At 46.4% G+C, this 24,375-nt stretch overlaps 1 protein-coding gene across 1 annotated transcript in view; it reads right to left on the reverse strand.

Annotated features, from left to right (window-relative positions):
• Positions 1 to 454: 454 nt before the first annotated feature.
• Positions 455 to 24,375, reverse strand: part of LOC104507012 (dynamin-3-like) — a 31,357-nt gene continuing 7,436 nt past the window's right edge. The window contains exons 2-7 of the mRNA XM_010148172.1: positions 18,997 to 19,161; positions 14,836 to 15,062; positions 13,621 to 13,857; positions 1,792 to 1,884; positions 790 to 1,008; positions 455 to 524 (exon numbers count right to left, since the gene is read on the reverse strand). Coding sequence (XP_010146474.1) covers positions 455 to 524; positions 790 to 1,008; positions 1,792 to 1,884; positions 13,621 to 13,857; positions 14,836 to 15,062; positions 18,997 to 19,122 — 972 coding nt within the window. The 5' untranslated portion in view covers positions 19,123 to 19,161. The remainder of the gene's footprint in view (positions 525 to 789; positions 1,009 to 1,791; positions 1,885 to 13,620; positions 13,858 to 14,835; positions 15,063 to 18,996; positions 19,162 to 24,375) is intronic.

Here is a 24,375-nt window from a genome sequence, read left to right on the forward strand (position 1 = left end):
CACGTTGTTTTGCTCTGCCCAGTTCAGCCATCCAAACAGAAAACACGCCTACCCGTGCGATTCCGAACGACAGAAAACCTGAAAGGTACAACTAAAAGCACGATCCCTTTCAGATCGGAGGGGGAAAAAAAAAAAGCGACAGCACGTGCACACACACACACACACCAGGTCAAGCCCTCCTTTGGCTGTCCAGGCCCAGCTGCCTGGGCGAACACGTGTGTCAGTCCGCTCGCTGACATCAGCTGCCGCAGAAGGAAAAGTCGAGGCAGCACAGACCTTCCCAAAACATTTAAGACCTCATAAACAACGTGGAATGGGCAGAGTATATCAGTAAAATCGGTTACTTGCCTACAGATGTCCATACATGCGACTATACATTGGTTATTGCGACAGTTACCAAGCGATTGGCTTCCACAGATGTGGTTAACAAGGAAAGACATGCCAGAAACTTCTTCTAGTCTAACAGGGATGAATCTAACGGGCGGATTACAGTGGGTCGAGTAGGTGAAGGGGGTGGTCTTCGACTGGAATGAGAGAGAGAGAGAGAAGAAACAATAAGCGCAAACACTGAGAACGGACCTGGCGCCTCTTGCCGTGGCTGCGCGAGCATGCACATGCACCTGAACGCAACGCTCTTATTTCCATGGAAATGGAGGCACCACAGCCCTGAGCAGCCACAATAAGGAAGGATTCGGCAGGGGGTGGGGGGGAGTTTCCCACGTGCATACCATGCCTCAGCCCTCTCACGCATCACACGGTTCTCTCTGGTCCACAGCCAAACACAGTTACCTTCTTGTGCCATGGAAACCATCGGCGAGGATCGTTATTCCTGTTGTCTCAGGGGTCAGTCCCAGCCCGGACAGCCCCAGAGTGGTCTTACGGGCATGTTTCAGAGTGGCCAGCCGGATTCGGGAAGACAGCCTGCAAGGGCTCCAGCTGTTGTTTGTGGAAGCAAGGAAAACCTGCAGGTTCTTGCACAGCTGGGCCAACTGGAGCCACACCAACGCGCTGGCATTTGAGGCACAAACGTCAAGCTTTACATCGGCAGCCAGTTATGAAAATGCAAGCCATGGCTATGGCCGCTGGATTCATTAATCTACCGCTAATGCGTTCCTCTATCGGCTTCAGCCACCCCTCAGGGAGTCCCAGATTTCTTGTGAGGGCACCAGGGTCTTTATCTCCCTGTTTGAAAGGGCTGATCCAGCACAGGCTCCCGTGTACTGCGAACCCCTGCGTTTCGGTTTGGGCTGCATCGCCGCCTGATAAAGGAGCCCAGCGCAAGCGTCAGACAGCAGGACAACCCCTGCGCGTAGGTAACGAATTGGAGACAGATTCTCCTTGGTAGCTACCTAATTGCCTTTTTTTTTTGCCTGTGTTTAGGGTAGGTGGTTCGTATCACTGCTGCGTGGAGATAACTCCATCAGCTCGGTGACAAAGAGTATTTTGGTAATACTCCATTCCACCTGGGCTGAGCAAAGCCTGCGCAGAATCCCCGACGGCAGTACCCGCGTGGCCTCCAGCGCTGCGCTGGCTCAGTTCTGCCCAGCCCTGTTTCAATACAGCCAAAAGGCCGTGCCGCCCAGCCCTCCCGTGCCCTCCGCCAGCGCTGTGTTGCTGCAATCATCCTCTCTCTTACACAGAGGTGTTGCTCCCTATTTCCTTTAACGGGAAGCACCAGCTTTCTCTTTATTCCTTAACCCAGATCACCAAGGCAACGAGGAGCTGCTCTAAGAGGGGCTATGAACCTGGGATCTGGACCAGGTGGGGAGCCAGGGGCTCTTCAGTTCCCACCCGGCTTCAGCAGAATTCATTAGCGGCCAAGGCAAACCGTACGCTCCCTTAACGCTCTCCTCCACCTCTGGAAGTCGGAACAGCTCCTTGTCTCTGAGGAAGATTACAAGAGAAACGCGTCTCATTCTGTTAAAAGCCAAGTAGAAGATGAGAAGGATGTAACAATGTGCTAATCTCCTTTGAACTGGAACATAATATATGAGACAAATTTACACTCCACAAGAAACATCTTGCTTGGCTCCAATTGCGTCTTGTAGGACGATATTCTCTTTTGGTGAAGAAATGAGAATTTTAATCCCTAACATGCAACAAAGTATGCCAACTGAAGCATTCAAGTAAATCAACGAGCTAAAAAAAAACCCAGCTAAAATGTAATTCCTTCATGGTGTATTTTTGTTACAGAAAACAACGTTACTGTGTTAACTATTGTTTCTTGTGTTGCTCCAGTGTAGGTCTTCTGGACCCGTTTCCAAAACTCGTAGTTTCATAAAGAACCACTTCTAAGGCTCTGCGTTTCTGCTGGGTTGCATTAAATTATTCCTTTGTTGAAATGCCTCACACTGCATTGTTTAGCGCTTACTGAAAACATCGTATCATGTGCATACAATTTACAAACAAGGGAAAATGCACACAGCTGTCTTCATATCAAATTTAAAAGATACAAGCCCAAGCATGCACTTTAATACCAGGTTGAACGCAGCACGCTGGATTCCAATAATGTAATTTAGTCAAATTGCTCTTTAGCCCAGCAGGACCAGAAACTGGAGAGCACAGTGGGAGGATTTCCTGGATACAATCAGTCAAACCAAACCTGAACCAAAAATCTGAGCCCCATTTCCTCCTTGAACAGGAGCAGTTACTGCACCCTGACTGCTATTTTGAATTTTCATCCAAGCCCAGTCCAGACCTGAACAGAAAAATACCCAGCGAGCTCTCCTTTCCGCTGCCGAGAACCACTTGAAGGAGAAGCCGATACCCCCAAGGGGCCCTCTCCGACGAGGAGCCGTGCCACTGCGAGGGCCTGGGGCGCAGGGCCACGCCGCAGCCCCCCACCTCGCCCCACACGTGGCCAGCAGAGCCGTGCCAGCCTGCTTCTCCCTGCGGCACTGCCCCACGGACAGGTCTGCTCGGCGAGTGGACCCAAGCTCTCCCCCCGTTCCCACTAGGAATACCTCCTGGTGGAGGTGTACGCGTGTCTGGGATGCTCTGCGTACGTACCCTCGCGTGTCTTCCCAACGAGTACAGGCAGGGACACACGTGAGGAACAGGCAGAGCTCTCCTCAGCTCCAGCCCCTCTCCTCTGCCCCAGCGATGCTGCTGCCTTGCTCCCATCCAGTCGCACGGGGCTTCAATCCAGCTCCTTATCCCCACGCACCACGACTAGAGGAGTGGGAGCTGCATCCTGGAAATCAGAGGTGCCTTCCAGAGAAGCAGCAGGTGTTTGGGAAAAGGCAGCGCTTGGGAAAAGACCTGCAAAAGCATCGTTCACCTCTCGTCCCGCTGCTGACAGTTTCCCGGGCAGTGTCTGGTTTTCCGTGCCCATGAGGCAGGAAGAGGGGCCGTGCTCCCGATTTCCCGGGCAGAGCACAGCACAGGGGAAGAGACCTCGGCTTCATTAGCCCCTGGCACATGGCAGCAATTGGCACGAGCCAGAGCTGAAGGCAAAATGAGGGGAAGGACAAGCCCACAAATTGCCCGTCATTAGAATTCCCTGTCAAGGTGACAAGCCATTCCATGACAGTTTTTACACTGGGAATAGGATTTAGACCTTATTTCCCCCCCTTAAAGGAATTGCATCCTCAAAATTGGGAGGAGAGGCCAACCTGCAGGTCTCTTGCCTCTCTCCCTCCCTGACACCTGGAGCAGGGGCTGGAAGTGCAGCTGCTCCCCAGGACGGAGGGATGCAGGAGCTGAGCACCCAAAGCACAGCCCTGAGATAACAGCACCAGCACCGCGCCGCTCCTCGCAAACGACGTCCCCTTTCCTGCTCTGGGCACCTCCGAAAAACGCAGGTCTGAAGGAATCTTGCATGCTTTCAGCACGATCACTTTCTGAGCAAAGGGGACATAAACGCCAGACCTCCCAAAAAGTGGAGAAATGGGAAGCAGAGCGGCAGGGGGAGCTCCAACCTGCCTATGGAGAGGAGAGAGGGAAAACCAGAGGACAACAGCCTCCCCCAGATCCCTGCTGGCTGCCATGGCAGTCAGTAAATACGTGACTAAGCCCAATTAAATGTTTAGTCTGAGGCCAGAAGATGATAGTGGTGGAGACGGTGCGGACCGCCTTTTCCCTGCGTTATCGCACCGACTGCGAGAGGCCGGGGCTGCGCGCGCGGTGCCGAGCCGTGCCCAGGCCCCGAAGGGCGGCTTGCGATTCATAGAAAGCTCCTTCTTATAAAAATGTCACTGCCGCGGTCATTCCAGCGGGGTTTTCAAATTTTGGGGGCCGAGTCCCGCTGCCTGGCCCCTTTAACGGGCTGCTCGGTCTGCTGCGGGTTTCGTTTTCTGGGGGTTTAAAAAAATTATTTATTTAAAAAAGAAAAGGGAAACAGTGTTTGTAGAAGCCAGTGCTAAAGGGGCAGGGGATCATAGGTCCCCAGGGTTGAGTAAACGAGTCTGCAGAAAGAATCAGTTCTTCTAACCAGCGCACATGAAGCAGACGTAAAGAATTTACCAATGAAAATTGGGGACTAAGTATGTATTTAATAACTCCCTGATGTTGCTGCAGAGGCTCCTCCTTTGAAGAGCTCAGTGGGGTTTTGAACGGAGGGTAACTCTTACCCCCGTGCAAAAACTTTTCCTTGTTTAAGAAGTTTTACGTTTATTTTTAATCTAAGCGGCGTATCCCGTTTTCCCCAGTTCTAAAGGAACACCTAAAAAAGCTTCAGCTAGGCAAATGCAGGGCGAAGGGAACTAAATAAAGCAAGTCTAGACTTCGAATTCGATCAGAAACATATGGGAGCTCTTCGAGCATTTGCCTTTTGGGAAGTGCTATCGCTCCCCACACAGAGTCCGCAAAATATGCTTTCAGGAAAGCATGGCTGTAATTACCACGGGAGGCCCCGCTCGGAGAAGATGGCTTCTTTCTCGGAGCACAGCTAACGCACTTCTGAATAAAAGGCTTTCCATTCCACTTACATTTCACGTTTTTCTTTGCTCGTGACCACCCGAGAATACTCGCGGAAGGCGCGCACACAACCAGATTTTACGATACATCCTATAGATCTGACATTGTAAACAGAAGTCCATTCTTCTCTCCCTTTTCCGTGATTTTGTTTTCCCTATAATGCAGCCCTCTCGGAGTAACCCCAATACGTGACGACGTCTTTGCAGAACTCGGCGTGAAAATACGCCAACAAGATCTCTAAGCGGCTTGAAGCCTGGCTGCTGGCAAGTTTTGGTTTAGGTGACAATATAAATCTAGGTGTGAGGCATAAAATAAGGGGATAAAAGAGTGACTTCCTTCAGGTGAGGAATAAATACAGTCTCTTGTTCGGGTGATTATTTAGAAGCTGAGTAGCTTGTTCTCGGGACAGTTAGAATGCCTCGACTCATTTTATTTTTACACAGTTTCAGTATATTTTTATAAAGTTTCAGTAAGATCCTGAGACCCCACACACAGCTTAGCCTCTGCTTTTCCCAGTTTTCAACCTATCTAACTTTTACATGGTACCTCTCAACCTCCGTCAGCATCTGGATTTGGAAAAAGTCCCAAACGGGAAGTGAAACTCCTGTAGCCATCGTGGTCGAAGAAGAGAGGCAAGACGTGGTTTGTAGGCCGCATCGGTTCGTCTGCGGTCTAGGCACACTCTGTCTGGCCTACAGCATGGCTACGGCGGAGCCTCCCGAATACTGACTCAGGAGAGGGGATCTTGAGTGGAAGTGGGAAAACCAAGAGGAGGAAAGACACTTGATCCTAGTGACACAGGTCGTAAGCAAGTAGGAAAAGCAGTGAAAGGATGACGATATTAAGAGGAATAAAGCGGGAATCACGGACAGGAGTCAGGAAGAGATGATGATGATGGAAGAAATGAGAAACAGCACTCAGTGGTGATGAAAGGAAAAAGGAATTGAGGAATATCTGTCTGAGATGGTCCCTTACCCTAACGTAATGATCCAAGGGAGCGCAAACTTCTCCAATTTGTTCCTGTACTGAAAAACGTCATTTTGACAGACAAGAAACATCTCTCGCTAGCGTGCCCACAGGATTGCTATCGGAGGGCAGGTCGGGAACGGCAGCACTGGGGCGCACAGCACGGTGTCTGAGGACGTGTGCCAGTTCCGAAGTAGCTCCCCAGCTGAACGCGCATGTATCGGGCTCCGCAGGGGTGCAGAGGGCATGCTGCCCCTGTACTGCCAGAGACTCACACAGCGATACCGACCCACACTACCTCCAGCAACCCAGCTGCACGATACGCTGTTGGTGGGAGAAGTTTTCTGTTAAGTGTAACCAAGTTAAAGTGGTTAGATTGTGCTGGTTTATCTGATGGCTATTTCTTTGAAGGGAAAGAAACAAAAAGACTAAGAGTGAATGGGAAGGATGTTGTCCTTCCACTAACCACCACTAAGATAAATCTCCATTAATTCAAACGCTCATACTGTTCCAAAGCGTCGGGATTACTGAGGTTTGTGATTTAACTCAATACAGACACTCCTTTCAGAGGCAAAGAGGTCCAAAATATGATGCTCCACTGGACTAATTTATTATTTGCAACTCGACGTTTTCTAGATGACCATCATAAATTAACATCTATCACGCACACATATACAAATACGTTTGTATGTTTATGTGGGTGTTGCATTTTCAAATTCGTCATTTCAGGGAACTGGTGTGTCAGATGGAAACTCAGCTTGAATAAACAAAAAAATTATTGCAATGGAGGCGACCAAGAAAGACTATTATTCTTAACAAACTGCGTGCTCTTGTTTCTTTTCCGCAGGGAACACGTCAAGTAAGCAAGCGTGCAATGCATTAGTGGAGGGCTGTCCCAACCCTTCAGAAACCCAAGGTCAGGATGGTCAAGATCATCAAAACTGCCCGTGGAAGAAGAGAAAAGAGTGTTGAGTGATACATGCAGAACGCTGCTTCACCTTTCTCTGTCCACAGCAGAAGATCATAGAATCACAGAATGGTTTGGGTGGGAAAGGACCTTAAAGCCCATCTATTTCCAACCCCCCTGCCATGGGCAGGGACACCTTCCACTAGACCAGGTTGCTCCAAGCCTCATCCAGCCTGGCCTTGAACACTTCCAGGGATGGGGCATCCACAGCTTCTCTGGGCAACCTGTCCCAGTGCCTCCCCACCCTCTCCGGGAAGAATTTCTTCCTGATATCTAGTCTAAACCTCCCTGATTTCAATTTGTACCCATTACCCCTTGTCCTATCACTACAGGCTCTTGTAAAAAGTCCTCTCCCAGCACCCTTGTAGGCCCCCTTCAGATACTGGAAAGCTGCAATGAGGTCTCCTCGGAGCCTCCTCTTCTCCAACAGAAGGCCCACGAAATCAGCAGGATGAACACCTCGACTTCGCAGAGCAGCTCAAGTCTTGTGTACTGGTCTGTGTTCAGCTGTACTGGTCAGCATCAATACGAATCATGTACCCTGTCTTCCAACATACCTAGGTCTGCCCACTCCGTTCCTCCTTCCTACTCTGACCTTCCTCCGCCTTTTTGTCTCTCTTTACTTACCTTGGTGCCAGAAAGGGAGCAAACACCCTGGCTATCACCTCCAGCTGGGGTTGCACCTCTCCTTGTCCACGATGACAACTAACACGACTGTCAGTGTCACTGCTGTCCATGTAGCCACTGAGCGCCCTCACTCTCTCAGGATCCCATACAGCTTGCAGGGGACAGGAGAGTTTCAAGGAGAGCTTTCCAAGAGGCAGGCTAAGAAATGCACTGCTATTCTGCCCACTCCTTCAGGCAAGGCAAGACGTTCCCTGCTTATTGCCCCTGCTCTAATCCCGCAGAGCTTTCACGGCAACTGCTATGAAACTGCTCTGAGATGAAATAATTACTGGGGACAAAACACATCTTCAGGTTCCTGTATTTCTGGCAAGCAACATTTACCATTGTTTGACTCTACTTTCCTTTTTCAAGTTCAGAGACGCTAAAAATAAAAACCACTTCCTTCTACTGACTATCTTGAGAGCGAAAGGGCTAAGGGAGGGCTGGGAAAAAAAAGCTTTTGCTGAAAATACCTAACAGAATAAATGACATTCATTCAGCTCACCAGCTGGTGCTCCCAAAGCAGCTTCAACTGTGCCTGAGGCCTGCACTCACACCATCATCTTTATCCCATAATCACTTCTTTTCAGCTCTTTACAGGTTCCTTCTTCTTCTGTCTTCCTCCCCCTCACATCATTTTTACTTACCCTTCCCCGTCACCTGGGACTGGTCTACACTAAGGGTAATGAAGAGCTGTTCCCCAACCTGATCCACTTCCCTCAACTTTGAAAGAAACTTCCAACAGTCCCAGTCAAATGGATCCCTCCAAGTTCATCTCATTTAAAAACCTATTTTTGTTGAGTAAGGCAGGAGCAAGTGGCTCAGAAACCATACTGAGGATGATCAAAACTACCTGAGACACAATAAATAAGGACAAACCTAAACTCCACATAGAACAAGCGATTCCTCAAAGGCATCTGTTCAACTCTCATAGTGTACTGCCTCTCAGACAATTTCCAGACCACTGAAGACATGGAGAGCCAGCCACTGAAAGGAGATGCCAATGGGGGTCAGTGGCAGCAGATACGGTACCTAGGCCGAACTGTCTGACGTCCCATGAACTTTGTTTTACTTCAGGACAGTCACCTGGAGGAGAGGTTATATGAAGAAAGGTGTTGAACAAAATCCTGCTGCTACTCTGGAGGAAAGCCATCCCCTTGGGGGCAGCAACCAGAGGAGCTCCTGGAGCAGAAGTGGAGACTGTTGTTGCACACGGCAGTACCCGGAGCAGCGTAGTGTTTCCAGCGCTTGCCACAGCCACTGACAGCAGGCTGGCGTTAAGAAAGATTGCCAGATAGTGCATTTTATGGCTTGAAAACTGGACTAAAAACTTTAAAAGAAGACAGAAATGCAACGAGCAGGAGACAGATTTACAGAGGTGCCAGGGAAGGGATAAGTTGGAAAGAAACCAAGACAAGATGGTGAGAAGGAAAGGAGGGAGCACGTGAGGAAGGGAGACAAATGTACCGGGCAGGAAACAAACTGAAGGGAGAAGGTGAAAGAGGAAGCAAACAGGATGGTCAAGAAAGGGCCAACAAGGGAAGGGCAGGAAAAAGAGAAAACAAAATAGTGATGAAGGAGCCAGTGGAGGAGGAGGAAAAGCAGAACTCCTTTCTAAGAGATAAGGGAAAATAAATGGAGTCTCCTGCTTAAAGCAGCCAGCAGGAAAAGGAGCATATTACTGGGTGTCCGTTACAAGAAAAGTAAATTAGACTGGTAACAAATTAAACAGGGCTGTCTTCCCCCAAAGCAGAAATCACAGAAAGACTAACTGATACACTCCTAAGTCTGGTGATTTTGGGGTCCCTGGACAGGCAGAATTGGAAACACGCTGACTACAGAAGAGCATTGTCCCCTCCTGTGATGTGGCGTTGCGTCACCTGTGTAGCTGTATATTCTTTTGATCACAGACATGAAATGCAGAATTAAAGTAGTTATTCTTCGGCTTTCTTTTTCCCCTAAAATTCAGCAGAGATTCTGAAATCTCTCCAGATAACTCTTGTCTCTTGGCTTGCATGAAACACTCCTAGTTGCTGATTGTATTTTGAATAAAATCTTCACTGAAGATCCATTCAAAGAGGACAAAGGGGTGCTGCTGCTGGACGGAGCTGTGCTCTTCTGCTTGGCTGCTCCGATTAAGATCATCCAGGCCAGCACGCAAATACTTTAAGGTGGGCACTTATTCATCCTGCCAGAAGAGTCTGATGCCATAGCTATTTGATTATTATTCATATTCCATTAAAACAATACAGTAGCAAGCTTTTAAGGCTGCAAGGTCAGACTTTCAGAAGAAAGAAGATTCCCAGGCTAAGGCAGGATAACTCTTCTGGCCTCATATGCCTACGCACTACGACAGGTTTAAATCAGAGGATCACGTGCGATTTCTGCAAGGGATCCCCTTATCATTCAACGCACAAGGTTAGACATTACATTAAATCTTTCCAAAGAACTCTAATCCATAAAAATCCATCACAGAAAACTTACTTAACGGTTGATATTTGGCAAAGAGCTGAGTACAGAGCCTGCGGACCAGGAAACGTCAGGCAGTGATGCTTTCTGCAGTGCTTCTGGCTTTGTCTGGAAATTTCTGACTGTAATTACTGTCAAGTGTAAGTACTTTTTTGTGCTGGGTTGGCAGAAATACGTAATGATGGCTTACAACGTACATTAGTGACAAGCACAACAGGTCATGTAATTAGCCACAGTGGCATAATAAAACAGTGCATAGCAGCCATCACCTCTTCCGTCTGGCTGGTTGTGGGTTGAAGGGAATTGCAGGGAGGGTATGCAACTGTTCACGAACAGCACAACGTGAATCCTCCCTCGGCTGCTTGTTTCGCGTGTGAAGACCACCCTCGCCCCCCAGGAACCGAGCGCCAGCCTGAAGGCGAGACACGTGCTCGAGAGCATTTCCCTTCCTGCCTGCTCAAGAGGGTGGCCCAGCCCCTCGAGACCCCTGTTTAACCAGGTCCCAGGGTTCCACATCACGCAGGGTCACGCACGTTTTAATGGCAAAGCCAGTCAGGGTCTCAAGCTGGGAAAGCCACCACGAGTCCACAGTAGCACTGCAGAGCAGCACACGCAGAGAAAAGGGGAGCACCCTCCCACCCCCCACCAGCACCACGGGCTCTGCTGCCAGGAGAAAAACATTTCCAATTCAATTGTTTGCCTGTGGCAAAGCTGAGATGCCCATCTAGGACATTTAAAAAGCCATAAATCAAAGCATCCGCAGCGGAACTAAAATTGGTCAAGACGAGGCTTTCCAAAAGGGCAGGGAAAGGCACGCCACGGTACGCTGGAGCGGCTCTAGCGCCGGCTTAAAGCCATCCTACCGCAGCGAGCGCACAGCTGCGTTTTCTTTCAAAATACTACTGCAGCCTTTCAAGAGAGAGGGGGAATAATCTAAATTCTGGCAGCGGGGGATATTTCACAAATCATATATGCTTTGGCATCAAGCCCTTAAAGCCAGGGGCCTTTACTCACAGGCTTTGCTGGGAGAGATCCACCCACCTCAAGTGGGATTAATTAAAAGAGGCATGTATCATGCAAATAGTTTCTGTTTCCTTACAGAAATATTCAGAGCACATAACCCAAACCAGCTTTAGAATCAGGGCGAAGCAAGGAAGAAAATTATTTCCTGCTCCCCTAACCCTTTTCCTTTCCCTGTAGAGTAGCCGAGGAACAGTGAGAAAACGCCAAGAGCTCACCGTTTCGGTACTAGTCCTTTGCCTGAATGCTAATGAAGCGGAGGGGAAAAAAAAAAAAGGGAATTTTTTAAAGGCAGGGGCTGCATCGCACTGTGAGGTGCCCAATTCTCCAAACCAAACGTGTGCTCAGCCACTTGTTGGAAAAGGATGGTCCAAATCTTACCCCTGAAAAAAGATCTGTTTATCTTAAGGCAGAACGGGAGAAAATAGAAAGCTGCTATTTCTTCAGCATGTCAGGATTTTCAGCTCCATGTGACAGTGGCTGCAACAAAAAGCTCCTGTGGAAAGCCAGATGAACTTTAAAAACACAACTTGCTTCTCAGGAAGCTAAACTATTTCCCTAGATATGCGAGATCCTGACACCTCAAGGAATCAGTGCAGAAAATGGTGGTGGAGCACTCGGAGCACGGAGCCCCGGTTCAAAAATAAGTCACAGAGAAAGCTCGAGTTTCCACAAGAACTCTTCCTCAAAACTATTTTTTTTTTTGTTTCCCTTTTAATATCTCAGACCCATTTTCTGAGTCAATTTCCTATGATCCCGCGAAGGCTGTTATTAAAACCAGACCAAACAAGGCAGAAATTCCAGGGCTCCCAAGAAACGTTTAACAGGCACAGGAGCCGGCCACACTGTCCCCCTCAGGTGATTTCCTCTGCAGCCCCTTCCCTGGGATTTCCTCTCTCGGAGTTTAGTCAGCAGGAGAAACCTGAAGTTTCAGCAAAACGGCAAACCCATCCTTCATCCGTAAACATCTGAGATTTCGTTTTTGAATGTCTGAGGCTTTCACAGCTCGAAGACAGACATCTAGGATCCAGTCCAGAAGATGTGTATTGCAGATATTTTTTTCCACAAGAATGTCAGGCAGACGTACATTCCATTTTATACCCAGCTACAGCATTTTAAAAACCCTGACCCCCTTTATCAGCCACGGCTTCACATGCCACCAGTGGCGGTCACGGATCGAGCTGATCGCGGGCTGCTTACCCAAGTGTCCTTGGCGCGCCTGAAAATTCCTTTTGGGTCTCCATCCCACCTATCACTTTAGCATCAAAAGATTACCATCAGACATGCTCTTAGCAAGCCGCCTCGGGAAAGCGAGGTTCATGCAAAACCCACAGCCAGGCGGGACAGGGGAGACGTGCTCATGTGCAAGGCAAGGTGAGAGGAGCCAGGGAGCGATGGTTCTCTCCGGCAGTACAACCGACAAAACACTGGACCTCATTCCTGGATCCGGTATGTCATTTCTCTGATGGCACGAGGGAAACTCTGGGGCCAGTGCCCTTCCGCTCAGCCCCAGGCTCTCCCAACGAGAGGACCCTCATTTATTTATTCTTCATATTATAAAGGGTAATTATATCAGAAACGGCCTCAAATTCAAGTTACTGACAACTACAATAGGTCTCACCTATTTAAAAGAAATGGAGATAAGAACCTTTGGAGAAAAATTTACCATTTCCAAAACGTAAAATGTGCACTTTTTGTTTCTATTTCACTGGCTTTTTTTCTTTTTCTCCCCAAATTGTGCCTAATTTTAATGTAACAGTCAATTTATTGAAAACGGAGAAACCTCTTTGTTCCAACATCGCCTAATCTGCCCATGCCTCTCGTAATCTAGGAAGTTACCAAAGCCCTCAGAATCAGAGGCTTCCATATATATATATATATGAGCGATTATGTGTATTATGTCACTGTGAAAATAAATATTAAGGACATTTCATTCATGTAACTTATATAAAAAAGCAGTCAATGCCACACAAAATTATACAATGTGCAAAGCTACTTTAAAAAGTACTGATAAATGCAAAGCCCTGGGAACGAAAGGAGATGATGCGGTGATAAAAATCCTGTTCCTCAACTAATTATTTTGTACCATGTGATCGTCACTGTTAAACAGCTACGGACCATTTTCAACTGGCTGTAAATTATCTGCCTTGTGGAGTAAGAATCAAACTCCTATGAGTTTGTTCCACTGGTTCTACAGGGATTATTCTTGTTCTCTCCCAGAAGAGCCATTAATTCCTCTGGTGAGGACGCAGAATGAGTTGTTGTACCCCTGCCCCTCTTCTGGGCAGGGGGGTAGATGACCGCTCTCTGTGAACCCCTATGTGGGTACGGCACAACCAGTACAGGGGTTCTTGGTGTAAAATCACCTAGTGTTTTCAAACTAAACAACTGGATTTTTTTTTCCGCCTGAAAAAGCTTTCTATTTTTTCAAAAAGTCATATTTGTGCTAAAAATTGGTTCCTCAAAACGCCTTTGACTCTCTGCAGGGAATGCCTAATTTTGTTTTGTTACCAGACTTATTCCACGGTGCTCGACTTCCCGACACAGTGCAGAATCTGTCTGTTATGCCAGAGGGAGAGAACCATGCCCACCACCGGGAAGATCCCACATCTTACCTTGGGACGCTGGGAGGAGCCCGGGTCGGCCGAGAGGGAACCTGTGGAGGCCCTCCGAGGGTTTCACCACCACTCGGGAATGGAGGCAGTGGTCCTGGGCGGAACGGAACTGGGGGAGCCCCCGACTGAGGGCCTGGAGATGGGATTGCAGGAGCGGGTCCTCGGCCAGATAAAGGTCTGGTTGGGGGATTGTTTAATGTGGGTCTCTTCTGGGTCGAGGGACTCGGAGGAGGTGATCTAGTGAAATACAAGAGATTGAAGAAGTTCACTAAGGTGGGGCTTGGGTGTTTTGTGGGTTTGTTTGTTGTTGTTTTCTGGGTTTGTTTTGGATTTGGGGGTTTTTAATTACTATTTTTAAACAGAAATTAAGCCCTTTTTTAGGCTTACGACTTTTTTTCTGGCTTTTTCCCTTGCCATCATCATCAGAGTACCATGTATATTTAAGTCTCACAGTTACCCTTCCTACAGACAGCATGCCCTATGATAATCACAAATAAACATATGAGCAAAGAGGTAAATTAAATGGATTTTAATATTAGAGTTCTAATAATGTTCTGTTAAGTGGATTTTCCAGGACATGGAGCCTGAGATGCTGAACTACCAGTTCCTGTTTCCAGTACCTGAAGGGTCCTACAAGGAAGCTGAGAGGGGACTTTTTACAAGGACCTGTAGTGACAGGACAAGGGGTAATGGGTATAAATTGAAAGTGGGGAGGTTTAGATTGGACATCAGGAAGACATTCTTCCTGGAGAGGGTGGGGAGGCACTGGGACAGGTTGCCCAGAGAAGCTGTGGATGCCCCATCCCTGGAAGTGTCGAAGGCCAGGCTGGATGAGGCTTGGAGCAACCTGGTCTAGTGGAAGGTGTCCCTGCCCATGGCAGGGGGGGGGAACTGGATGGGCTTTAAGGTCCCTTCCAACCCAAACCGTTCTATGATTCTATGATTCTGTAACAGCTTGCAAGAAGAGGCCTTGTGAATGCGCGACGGGGGTGACAGAAGCTATAAATCCACTGGACAGTCTTTCACAAGGCAAATATCCTGTCCGGTGTTCCATGGGATACGTATATGTGGGAAAATGTTCTGATTTCCCTCACAAATGTCATCAAAGACCTGGAGGAGTATCAGCCCAAAGAGGCAGGGCGGGAGGGAGCTCCCGATGCTGACAATGTTTGCCTGCCCTAAATTTCTTTGCAAACCAGATACGAGGGTCCTTACCTGCGGGCCTGCTGAAGCCAAGAGTCGTCTACGGGAGGGGGCGCAGGGGTTGAGACCGTGCTAGTGCTGATATCACCAATGATGGCCAGGGCTTCCTTTAGTGCTTGGTACATGCGGAGCATTTCATCTCGCCTCTGCGCCTGCTCAGCCGACTCCTCCATTAGAGTGTTTTGGTCCTCAGAAGAATACAAGTGAGCCAGGAGCTCTGCGTTGATAAATTCTTTTACCTATTTCATCAGACAAAAATAAAACAAAAAAAACCAAAACCAAAACAACAACCCACCAAACAAACAAAAAAAACCCCTAACCTACCAAAATATAGTACTGAACAAATACAACGTGAGATCCAGGGAACTAGGAGACAGATGTATCTCATCTGTTTCTCCTACTACCTTGCATCAATTCTCCTGGTTGTGCAGTTCTTCTTAGGTCAGATCAGGGACTAAAAAATGCTGAACTAGGACTGAGCTGACGGTGCAGCAGCATGAGGTCTAGCTGTGGCCTGAGGAAAGGCTGGCACAGTGCAGCTGGGCAGAGCATTTTGGTCCTATTCTAAATGGCTCAGAGGTAAATGACAGCTTTTAGCAATACTATCAGATGCTAAATTCCCCTGGAAACGGGAATTTTCAGGCTTTATAGCATCTTGGTCAATTATTTTCTTAGCAACAATTTACCCTGCTGTAGACAGTGTCTTTCATCTGCAACAACTTTGTCAGATCCTAAATATCCCATCCACATGCATTCAAACTGAAGGGAGAAGTCTCCAAGTAATCTAATTTACTATATTGATTTCCTGCTACGCCTGCCCTGGTTATGGAAATCTGGGCCATATTAGGAGAGATAAAAAGCTAGAGGTACTCTGATTAAATAAGACTGTGGTAAATAGACCAACTGCTGACCTACTAAATCCTTGCATTTGAGACTGTCGTTGCTGTTCTGATCTATTTCTCATCTGGCTTTTTGCTCTGTAAAGCTTTCTTTGAGCCGGAGATACTAACGATAATACATTTCCTAGGTTCTGCTTACATAAACCTGAGCTCCGTTTGCACGTGGGTTTGTGCTAATTTAGCAACACTGATTTAAATCCTGACAGTTAGGCTAAGACAAAGTTTGTGTTCAGAGGAGGTCAGTGTGAGCAGTCAAACGGCACGGGCATGGGACCCCTTATGGTCACCTAGCAATGAAAATAAGGCCAGGACAGACCTTACAGGGAAACAAAACCACATTGCCCAGGCTTGGCTGTCATTTCCCATTCACGTATGACAGGAGATGCACAAATTCTTAGCAAAGCCTGGAAAAATGTTCCATGAGTCTCATGCTGTTTTCCAGTAGATGGTACTGATCAAGAGCCAGAGTACACTACTTTCCACACGATTGCCAAAAACTCCACATTAAAAACAGATATCATAGTTAAAACAGCATCACATTCTACTCGATGAAATGAGCATTTTAATGGCATCACTTCAAAAAAATATCATCCTAAAATTAGATTAAGGCCAGAGCTGATTGTAAAAGCATTGTTAAACCACAAATATCTGTTTGAAAAAAATTAGCCTGTGACAATTATTGTGACAGATCCCTGTCTGCCACTAGCAGGAGCCTCAAGTAACTCCCTGAACTCTTCTGGAGAGGGAAGACTGCTGCGTTAAGGATGGTTCTGGAACCAACCTCTTTCCTTCTGCAATCGGATGCACTATACTAGACAGAGGAAGATCCTCGCTTAGCAGAGGGCAGACTACAACAGACATCATTCCTCAAACACGACCCGTTCCTTAACCCTAAGTTTGATAATAACAAGTGCTCTGGAGTTCTTCTACTCAGCGAAGATTAGTATCCGCACTGCTTACGGCGCACACGCTGTGTACCGTAAGGCCGGACCCCCCCGTACAGTCGGCGACGCCGGGGCGCCGCGAAACGCCAATTCTGAAATGTGTGTTTTGTTTGGGCGTGTTTGAATTGCTAATGGCAACTCAATGCAGTTCTCTGCGGTCATGGATTTTTCTTTCAAGGTAATCAACATCCACCCTCAGGGAAGAATAAGGGATGCATTTGGAATACAACGATCTCGGCTTAGGCCTCCAAATATGCTTAGGGACAGCATCTGATTACGTTCCGCACACTGAGTTTGAACCTGATACTTCCCTGGAATTATATGTGCTCGTTTACAGCCCCACAAAGTGGAAAGGAAGTTCTAGGAGGACTTGGGAGGTTATAATTGTCATGGAAACAAACTCCTTGGGATCGATTTGTTTCCAGAGTTTTGAAGGCAGCATGATGGGGCAGCAGAAAGTACTGAATATGCTCATTAAGGGGGAAGGGGAGGGGTGTTCTCACTTAACTGCTGGTGGATGGGTTGGACTTTTGAAGACTCCAAGGAACTTAACAGGACCCAACTTCCATCACAGCTCCAGCGCTTTGCAGGTGTTAGCACAACCTTTTGGCTTGGGGCTCAGCAGCCTTAATTCAAGCATTTCGTTCTCTTTTTAATAGTGCTGATTTTTTTTAAATTGACATTTTAGCTATTGTTTTTAATAGGATATTTTACTGCCTATGCTGCACAGAAAGTAGGGCATTAATGTTTCCAGTCTCACCCTTCGCAGTCCTTCAAAATGTTTCGATTCTTTGCCACAAATTTAATTTCTAGGATGCAGGTGTAGGTCTTAGCTGACTAGCAAACCCAAGCGTAGCTATGGGCTACGAGGTCATCTGAAAGGCAGGTGATGTTTTAAGTACGTTGTTTCTGTGTGCTGCGGTCAGCCAGCACGGCAGACCTCACCGCTGTAAGCAACAGCTGATGAGATCGAAAGTACAAAATCTGGTATTCTGCTTCTGAGTAAAGCACTTCAGAGACCCTTCAACTATTCCATACGAGGAGGTGAGTGGCAGAAAATTTAATGTAGACTTTCAGAAGGAACTGCTCACCCAACTCTGCAGTCTATGAAATGAGAGCTGAACTCCAGCCCTTTCGAAAGTCGTAACCAAAGTTGTGTTACGTCAAGGCAGCAAGTCGCTAGCTGTGGTCTGGAGAGAGCAGAGAACACCCTACAAAGTCTACCGCACGGCTGATTTTGGGAAGGAAAGGACAGTTCCGTTGTTCCCATGCTCTTTTGTAAGAACTCACCCATGACTAGAGCATTATTTGGAGCCCGACTCTCCTACACCTAAAGCAGTTAATGGAATCTCTCTCACCCTCATGCAAAATTTATGCTGGTCTGACATGTACCAGGATATCCCACTGAAATTTCCCATCCAACCACCTAACGCTTCAGTGCAACGCCAATTCCACAGGGCTGATGAAATCCATCAGACGGACCAGAGGTGGCTCTGAGTCAAAAGTAAACGCTGCTTTCTAACCAGATTTGCCTTACAGCCTATTGTATTTGTAAAGACCGATTGGGTGGTTGACCTCCCGGAGAAGGTGCCACCCATAACTAACAGGAGCTGTGCTCTCCATTATTAATTTATACAGTAGCCGTGGCGCTCATATTAAGCTTAGCTGTCAACAAGATCCATTCAGAACTCTCCCAGGATACGAAGGCTGAGGAACTAACGCAGTGAAAAAACAATGATATCGTAAAGACCAAATAATCTTCAGATCTAACACACGCACACAATTCATCAAACCACCACATCTGCTTATCAAAACAACTGTGTGGCTTCTAGGTTTATTCCTTGAAAACTGTAACCTGAAAATATAAAGAAACTCAAATAAAATAAGAATTCCTTTAAGAAACCATGACAAAGGGCTGCAGACTGAAAACCTAGGAAGCACAGCTCTGCTCTGCTGCTCTGAGACTGCCTAGATGGAGCTCCCAACTCCCTTTTCCTGTTGTATCAAAAGCAGGACAGGAAAAACGGAAATAATGCAAAAAAAGATCTTTGATTTACCTTTCAATAATAACGTGTGGTCTGATTAAGATGTAAATGAATTCAATCTTCAGCATTTTGGAGTACGCACTGAGGCAGTGTGCCTTGAGAAGGCTGCAGAACTCCCTACTGCTACAGAAGATTGCAATATTTTGTCTAAAAGTGTGACATTTATGGAAGCGTGTTCTTCCCTTCAGTACGTGCTGTTATTGCTGCCATACTCAAGAGGTGTGTTTGAGCGCAAGAGATTTGACAGACATGTTAAAACAATGTAGAACCCTGGCTGCTACTTACATTATTGATCATCAGGTGCATGATTGTTTTTGGTATCAAGTCTCGGATACATTTGTTGATAATAGACATGTAGGAATCCACAAGATTTCGAATGGTCTCCACCTGTCTCTCCAGCTGGGGGTCCATTGAAAAATTGTCTGCTTGGCCATTTTCATCGTTTTCAGTCTACACAGAAGAAAAAATAAAAGACAAGTGTTTTGGACTGCAGCACACTGGAAATATATTGGGGAAAACCCCTGGATTTATGGTAATCCAGCAATGAGACTCATACAAAGAATGTCTGGAGGTCAAAATACGAAGTTCCGGCCTGTTTAACGTTAGTGTTTAGCATTGTGAAATTCGGACCTCTAAAGGTTAATGCAATATGAGATGCAAGACCCATTTCATGAAGAATATCATATATTTCCACACAAATTTGTCACTTTATATTAAAGTTCTCATGCATGGTGGTAAAGGAACCCCCAAGAAATTATCTCAGATCACTTACTGCACAACTTATTATCAAATCTTTTACCATTCAGATTCGGCCGGCTTGACCCATGCAAGAAAGCAGCACCCTAACTCTGGGTTTTGAATTTTACCCCCCATGGGTAAAAAAAAACATCCTTGTAATTTAAGGCTGACTCAGTTGTGACAAGTTCCGCGGTTCTGCCTCAAACTTATTAGATGTGAATAGCACCTCTATAAACAAAGGATTTATGAAGGAGAACAGCAAAAGCATCGTTGGTTCCAGTGCTCAAGGTTCAGCGTAACATAGGCTGGATTATGTATTAGAGGTCTCTCTTTCATTGGACAGGAAAAAAAACCCGCTTTGTATGTAAACAGCTGACCTAATTAAAGAAAATACCAGGAACTTTAACTGGAAGCTAAAAGGTTTGTGCTTCGCTTCGGTCTGGTCTGTGTAAATATGAGGAAACCTAAAAAAAGAATAGTAGCCTTTTGGTGAAAAAAATCAAATTGCTTTCTGAGGCTCAAAGATGCCAAAAGAATGGAATTTGAACCTGGAAAGGACAAAGAACAATGTTCTTTCCCCAAACTCTGACATACAATACCTCTCCCTGAAAACGACCACTAAAGCCACATTAGCATGAACTATAAAATCCAAACCTGTCCTGTTGGCACCTCGAAGCGTAACACGAAGAAACAGAAAGCGCTCGCACGAAGCGAACAACCCAACGAGTACGAGTTACACACCAGCCAGACCCCTGTCAGCACAACTCCGTTCACAACACAGCGTTCAGCTACGACTGGCCCATCAGCCGTGCTTTACAGACCCCCGGAGCAGTTGAAATCAGTACCTAACCCGTCAGTGAAAGACCATTAGTGCTAGATATGCACATATGTCACCTTCACACAGGCTTCTCCCTGCCCAAAAGCCATTCTCGCTGAGCTGAAAAGGGATTCCTAAGTTCCACCTCCTAGCACAGGGTCCGCTCCTGCTCGAGCAGACCACTTCGTGTTTACCCCTTGCAGGCAACGGCTTGGTCAGTCCCATCTAAACGAAACGGCAGTGGCTGTGATTTGTTAAACTAGAGTTGAGTTAAGAAGACCCAACGTACCACTTAGAAATGAAACGTCTTTGTAAAAGGAGTTTCAAAAGTTCAGGTTGCTTTTAATGACAGGTAAATTACTGGAAAAACAGCTGATCTACAAACTTGAAAAATAATTAACAGTGCTTCCTAAAAATCTTGGGGCTGTGGAGGACACTGAAAGAGCTCTTGATGAAAACAGTGTTTTCAGCTCTGTAACACCAGTAGGCACACTACCCCATAAACCTTAATCGTTTTGTTAATAAACTGCATATGCCAAGAAGTCACAGCATGCCGACTGGCGATTTTCCTCAGCCTCCATGTTTGAAAAGAAACTAATTTTCCCTATGAAATACCAAATAAATGGAAAAATCCTACATCAATCATATATCCACAGATTTTAGCCAAGTAACTGCAGACTGAAAATGCCCTTTTTCCAGTTCCTCCCTTCTCTTTCTTTTCTTCTTCGCTGTCTACATAAAGTGCAGTTTGTCCATGTATTTTTTTTCCTCCTTCACTGTTTAAATTACAGATTGCAGTAAGATTCTTAGCTGGCTAAGCAGCAAAGTGACAGATGTTTATCATTATCCTCATCAAGAGAATGTGAAGTAAAAATAGTAATTTGTCTCTGATCTTTACGGCAAGGGGTAATAGTCTGCAAACATTTAACCTTTTACATACAGGCTCATAGGTGATATTACAGAAAGTGGTTAATACTTCAGGGCTCTTGTTAGAAACTGTAATAGAGTTGACTTCACATTGTTGATTTATTTTCTCAGAAATCAAAAAAGATCAACCCTTCATGAGTTTACAGTAATTCCTTCTGAAAGCTTTTTGGCCCTAGTATTCTGATTTGATGTCTCAACTGAAGGCTTGTCATGCCACAAGCCCTGTTTGCATCGCATCGTGCACATGGAAATCTCCTTCTAACAGGTATCTGTGCTCTACAGTACACCAAGAGGCGTTACTGGGCTTCCTTTTAAGCCATCAGCAGCGTCTGAGAGGAAGGTTGCCTGGTAAAGGCATCACAACACGACAGGAGTGATGTAGACACCCCATCCCATGTCATTCTTTCAAAACGGTGGGTTTTCTCCCTGAGCATCCCGGTGACCCTCGGCCCACGGCACTCCGCCTTCTAGAAAGGCTTTTGCAAGTTTGCTGCAGTGAATAAACCCGAAGCAGAATAGGTAAGAAACCCCTCACATTTCTGACAGCTCTTGGCCAGAACGTTCACACTGAACAGAAAAGGAGGACAAAGAAGCTGGAAACAGGTTTCCATGTCTCCTTTCCCAGGAGCCAAGGCAGCCACAGTCCCCTTTCTGTGCTCCTCATCCTTAAGCCAGCCTTGCTCATTCCAACAGCCAGTGTTAAGCGACAGCACATGAATCTGGGCTGAGTTTTCATTCAGTTGGCTCTTGCTTAGCACTGCTATTAATTGTTGACAGGAATGGAATATTATTACTTCAAACGAACACAACCGTAATTACTGTTGGAACTTTTGTAAGCCCCCAACAAAGAAAGTACGGAAGAATCTAGAGCGCTAAAAACCAGATAAAGATTATTAGATTCACCTTGGAACAACTCAAATTCAGATGTCATTAGAATATCTGGTGAAAATACACCACAGCTACAGTGAAGCAATAGGGGAATAAAAACACGGACTAAGGGAAGGTAACTCGGAAGCCAGGATGGCCCTTTCATTTATTTACACTTACACGTTGCCACGGACATAGGTCCTTCCCTTCTGCTTTCTCTGCACTTTAGAAAAATTAAAATAATAGCCATTCCTTGTGCTCTGCAGCAGGTCTCACCTGCCCTTCATCCGGTGCTCTGTGATCCCCGCGTGGGAATGTGCTGCTACTCTTCCACCTGTCCTGCGTTTGGATACCTTCTGTGCTGAGAATGTACGGAGGATTAACTGAAGCGTCATCCAAAAGAAGACAAAAAATTACATGTGAAATCCAAACCACTTAAGTCTGTGGGAATTCTACTGCTGGCTGCAGTGGGAATAGGATTTCGCCCTAGCACATGCATTTCTACCCAACAAGTTACTGGGCTTCTGAAGACTGTAAACTCGCTGCCGCAAGAGGAATGACTTTGTGTGGTACAAAGGGATACAGGCATGAGGAATTATGTGCAATCCAAAAAAAAAAACCAACCCCAAAACCCAACTAAATAGTCCCTCAGAATATCAGGATAATTTTCCTGATTGTGGCAGTTATAAGCTTGTTGAAGGATGTCCCAAGAAAAATTCAGGAAAAGTGTGACTCCTTTTAAAATTCATAGCAAAACTGGTAACCTAACGAAAACAGTCCCGAGCTGGCCACACAGAGAGCGCAACCCTTCTGATTTCCATGATTTCATTACATTCAGGGCAGCTGCCAGCATATTTAAGCATGTCTTGTATAACATTCCTGATGTCAGTTCCAAGAAGGAGCATTTGTCTAGCATTTTCATTAGGGCAGTGTATCAACCAATTTTCTGTAATCAAAAAGGCATTCTATCAAAAATAACCGAGAGGAAGCGGACTGGAAGGTGACTGACTGAAGGGTAGAAGTCAAAGCAGCACCAAAGCAACGCTCTAAGCTAAGAAATAAGTCCGTGGCTGCAGTAAGAAGCCAATTATTTCAGAGCTGCTTTCCTATCTTTCATTTACAGATGCGAGCTCAGAGCAAGCACCACCACCTGAAAATGAATTATTCCCACCAGGTTGCATTGATATTTTAATTCACAGCTGCTGAATTTCTTTTATCCATTGCTAATCTAATTTAGCCATTCCTGTCCAAGTAAGGCTTTTCTTTAGTGCAGTTGTCCTAACCTCTCCCTGCCGTTTCCTAAAGTGTTCCACTGGTTCTTGATTCTCTTTCTTCATTGAGGTTTGCTGCTCCCTCTATCACTCAGCCAACGTGGCGTGCCCTTTGCCAGACGACCGCCGAAACCACACGACGGCTTCACGCGGTGAGGTTTTTCGCACTGGAAGGAACCCCACGTAAATGGCAATACATTACTTCTGTGTATTTACAACAAAAGAGGCAGCAGAAATAACATTTCCCAGGTAGCTTGGAAGCTGTCCTTTTCCCTCGCAGAGGGTGACTTTGTCGCTTCTCCATGCTTTCAGCATCTCCTGCCGCGGGAGTGTGGCTGCCTTCACTGAGCCCCCCTCCGACTGCCCCTTGCAGCTTTCATCCGTAGCCGTGAACTGCTCTAAACAGACGTTATGATCCGGCTTTCCCTTGTACACATAACCTCTCTCTCTCCATACCCATGTAGAGGAAAGATAGAACCTGGCTCAAGTTGACCCAACAAGTATTTAACCATCCGGATTAGCTTGAACAACTCTCTGCTGAGATTCTTCTCTGTGGTTACAGAAGTACAGACCATTAGCCAAAACCTTCTGCTGAATCCACATTCTGCTTCCCAGGTTTAATGACTTAATGATCCTGAACATTCAAAATCTCCCCTAGATTCAATGATCCCGAACATTCAAAATCTGTATTAGGCTCTTTTCCTGCCTTCTTCAATCAAGAAGCTGGTTTGGAATTAGGAGACAGAAAGGAATGATGTATCACCAGAACTCCAACACATTTGGAGTTACTTTTGTCTTACAGTTCCTAACAGGTTGACGTCTAATCATGCCAAATCCATCCAATCCCCCTTCAGAGCAGGAATCGGGCCTTATGGGCAAGGAATTAACATGAGATGCCCTGTATTTCAGACTTCAGTGAAGCTTTTAGACACAGTCTCAAGTGACATGAAGGCAGATGCTCTCCCTGCAGTTACTGGTCGGATGCTCATTTCCATAGAAAAGCTGTCAGTGGCTCACTGTCAAACCGGAGAACTCCAGCAATGG

Source organism: Eurypyga helias, unplaced genomic scaffold (genome assembly GCF_000690775.1).
Source record: "Eurypyga helias isolate BGI_N326 unplaced genomic scaffold, ASM69077v1 scaffold11610, whole genome shotgun sequence".
NCBI classification, from domain to species: Eukaryota; Metazoa; Chordata; class Aves; order Eurypygiformes; family Eurypygidae; genus Eurypyga; species Eurypyga helias.